This window comes from Buceros rhinoceros, unplaced genomic scaffold (genome assembly GCF_000710305.1).
Source record: "Buceros rhinoceros silvestris isolate BGI_N320 unplaced genomic scaffold, ASM71030v1 scaffold22891, whole genome shotgun sequence".
NCBI lineage: Eukaryota > Metazoa > Chordata > Aves > Bucerotiformes > Bucerotidae > Buceros > Buceros rhinoceros.
Window position 1 is genome coordinate 11,156 of NW_010393977.1, and position 2,329 is coordinate 13,484.

At 44.1% G+C, this 2,329-nt stretch overlaps 1 protein-coding gene across 1 annotated transcript in view; it reads left to right on the top strand.

The window, feature by feature from the left end:
• Positions 1–638, top strand: part of LOC104501306 (chromosome unknown open reading frame, human C11orf73) — a gene marked incomplete at its 5' end in the record, with an annotated part of 11,084 nt that extends 10,446 nt beyond the window's left edge. The window contains one exon of the mRNA XM_010145098.1: positions 413–638. Coding sequence (XP_010143400.1) covers positions 413–467 — 55 coding nt within the window. The remainder of the gene's footprint in view (positions 1–412) is intronic.
• Between the last annotated feature and the right edge of the window lie 1,691 nt (positions 639–2,329).

A 2,329-nucleotide genomic window follows, 5' to 3' on the forward strand; every position in this document is an offset into this window, starting at 1 on the left:
GGGTCCAGCAGCAGCAGCCTTACCCTGTTCTTCCCAGCTTTACAGCGTATCTCTACCGGTGTGAGGTTTTCCTGGTCTGGTTTCACTGGGGTCTCCTATGAGATACCTGGATACATTACTAAGGTGATGGGCAGCCTCACACTTCCACCTGCCTGAACCTTGATTTCCTAGCCCAAAAAATTTTATGCACTTTTAATTAGCTGACAACTTCACTAAGCTTGAATGAGCATCCTCTGGGATCCCACATTAATGAAACACGCATTGTTGTTGAAACACACAAATCTCACTGGGAATATTCCTGATATGGAACTGGAAAGGAGGATTTTGGATTTACTCCTGGTGCAGAGCAGGTGTAATTTGTCCTGTTCGTAGCAGCAGCTTTTGGGTTTTGATTGTTTGTCTGTCTTTCTAGGTATGAGAACTTCCAGAGACGCCTGACACAGAACCCTCTCTTCTGGAAAACATAAGCCTAAATTGAGTCCTTTGAAGCGCTTTTGAAACAGTGTTACCTGAAAGATGCATCAAGTAACTCCACTGAAGAATCTGCGGGGGGGTGAAATAAACGATTAATCTGAATAGATGAACCTGTAACTTTTTTATTACTCCTAAAAAATATTTAAAATTAAAATCTGTGAAAAATACTTGCCTACAGGTTGGGGTTTTTTTAAAACTATAAGTACTTGGGTGGAACAAGAAATTAGTGTTCCATGTGCAAACATAGAAATAGTCTTTTGAAATTGTAAAGTGGAAGAAAATACAAGATGAAAACCAGCAGCGTTGTTTCATGCCTGTGTAATGGTTTGGAATGCAGTTTTTCCTTCTTTACCTCATTATGAAGGGTGATTGGGCAGCTGGATTGTTGACAGTGGAGGTATTGGATGAATTTCTCTTTTCTTCCACTTTCTGTAATGATGGTACAAAGAATGATGTGGAGGAGAAGAGAAATCAGCATAATGATTTTTCATGTCTGGAAGACTTTCTTTGGTCAGGAAAATGATTTACACCAAAACATCACCGTTATTTGAAGGATTGGTGGGGTATAGATCTCTTTGTTAGGTTCTGCTGTAAGCAGCTCATTGTAGCACAGTGAACTGCAGCTTGTTTTGACCATCCCATAAGCCTCTCTTGGTCTCCTTTGAACTTGTCTGTGATTCTCCTCAGATCTTCCAACAAAGCATCTTCATAGACCCCATCAAAACAAGGAATGTTCTAAATTCTTCTGGCGGTGCTGGGAGAAGCTGATGTCCCTTCAGTTTGGTATGAGAAGGTGTCTTGTCTTCAGTAGTTTCCACTGTTTAATGCTCCACAAGGCACAATGTTGCTAGAACTGCTCAGATGAAGAAATAGCTTTGTTTCCAAGCAGCTTGTCTGTCATTAGATGCTTTGCTTCATGTTTGAAGTAACTGTCATCACTGCAGTCTGTTACCCTACATGTAATGTTTGGGCAGCCGCATACAAAGGAAGAAGGGAGAAAGAAAGCAAGAGGAGACCTTATTTTTTTCCCCCTACCCAGTTGTTGACATGTGAGAGAGGGGACACTGGTGTTTACTGCAAAAGAGGACAGAGGACCTAGTGTTTTTGAAACACTCATGTGCAATTCATGAGATAGCAACAGAGGATGGGATGATAACTACCTGCCTTGTCCTGCTTCCTCGAGGAGAAGCTGCGTGGAAGCCCTCTGAGGGGAAACGTGCAGCGCTGCTGGGGTGGGGCTCACTACTCACAACCCAGTTACACATTTGCAATTCATTTCTGCAAATGTTTTTTTGTGTGGAAATATTTTAGTACAGAGTGTGTGGAAGTTAATTTTTATGTGTTGTTTTGGGTTTCTCCCTCACCCTCAGAGCCTGTGGACATGTTTATGATAGATTTCCATAACAGTATCTGGAGAGAATGATGGTGGAATTAAGGAAATGTCTCTGGGTGGGAGGAAGAGAGTACCAAATAGCACTCCACTGCTCCTTCCCTGATGCTGCAGAAGCAACTTGTCTATTCATAAAAACATGCTCGTCCAGCGGGGTAGACCACAGCCCTCCTGTGATCCACAAGTGATGGTAGAGCTGGTTTTGACCTAGTGACTTTGGCTGCCTGGCCCAGTTCTTGCCTGCTTTCCTGTCCCTGGGAGGTCCCAGCGCTGCCCACTCTTCTCTTGAGCTGCTTTGCAGTGTGAAGAAGGGAGGTAGTGTTGGAGGCCTGTTCTGTCACGTGGAGGTTGAGGAGGCGGGTTGTAATGGCAAGACGGGTCACCAAATGCACAGGTAGAGGCTGCTGAGGGGCTGTCTAGAGCTGCTGGAGGCACTGGGTATGCTGCAGGGAGAACAGCCAGATC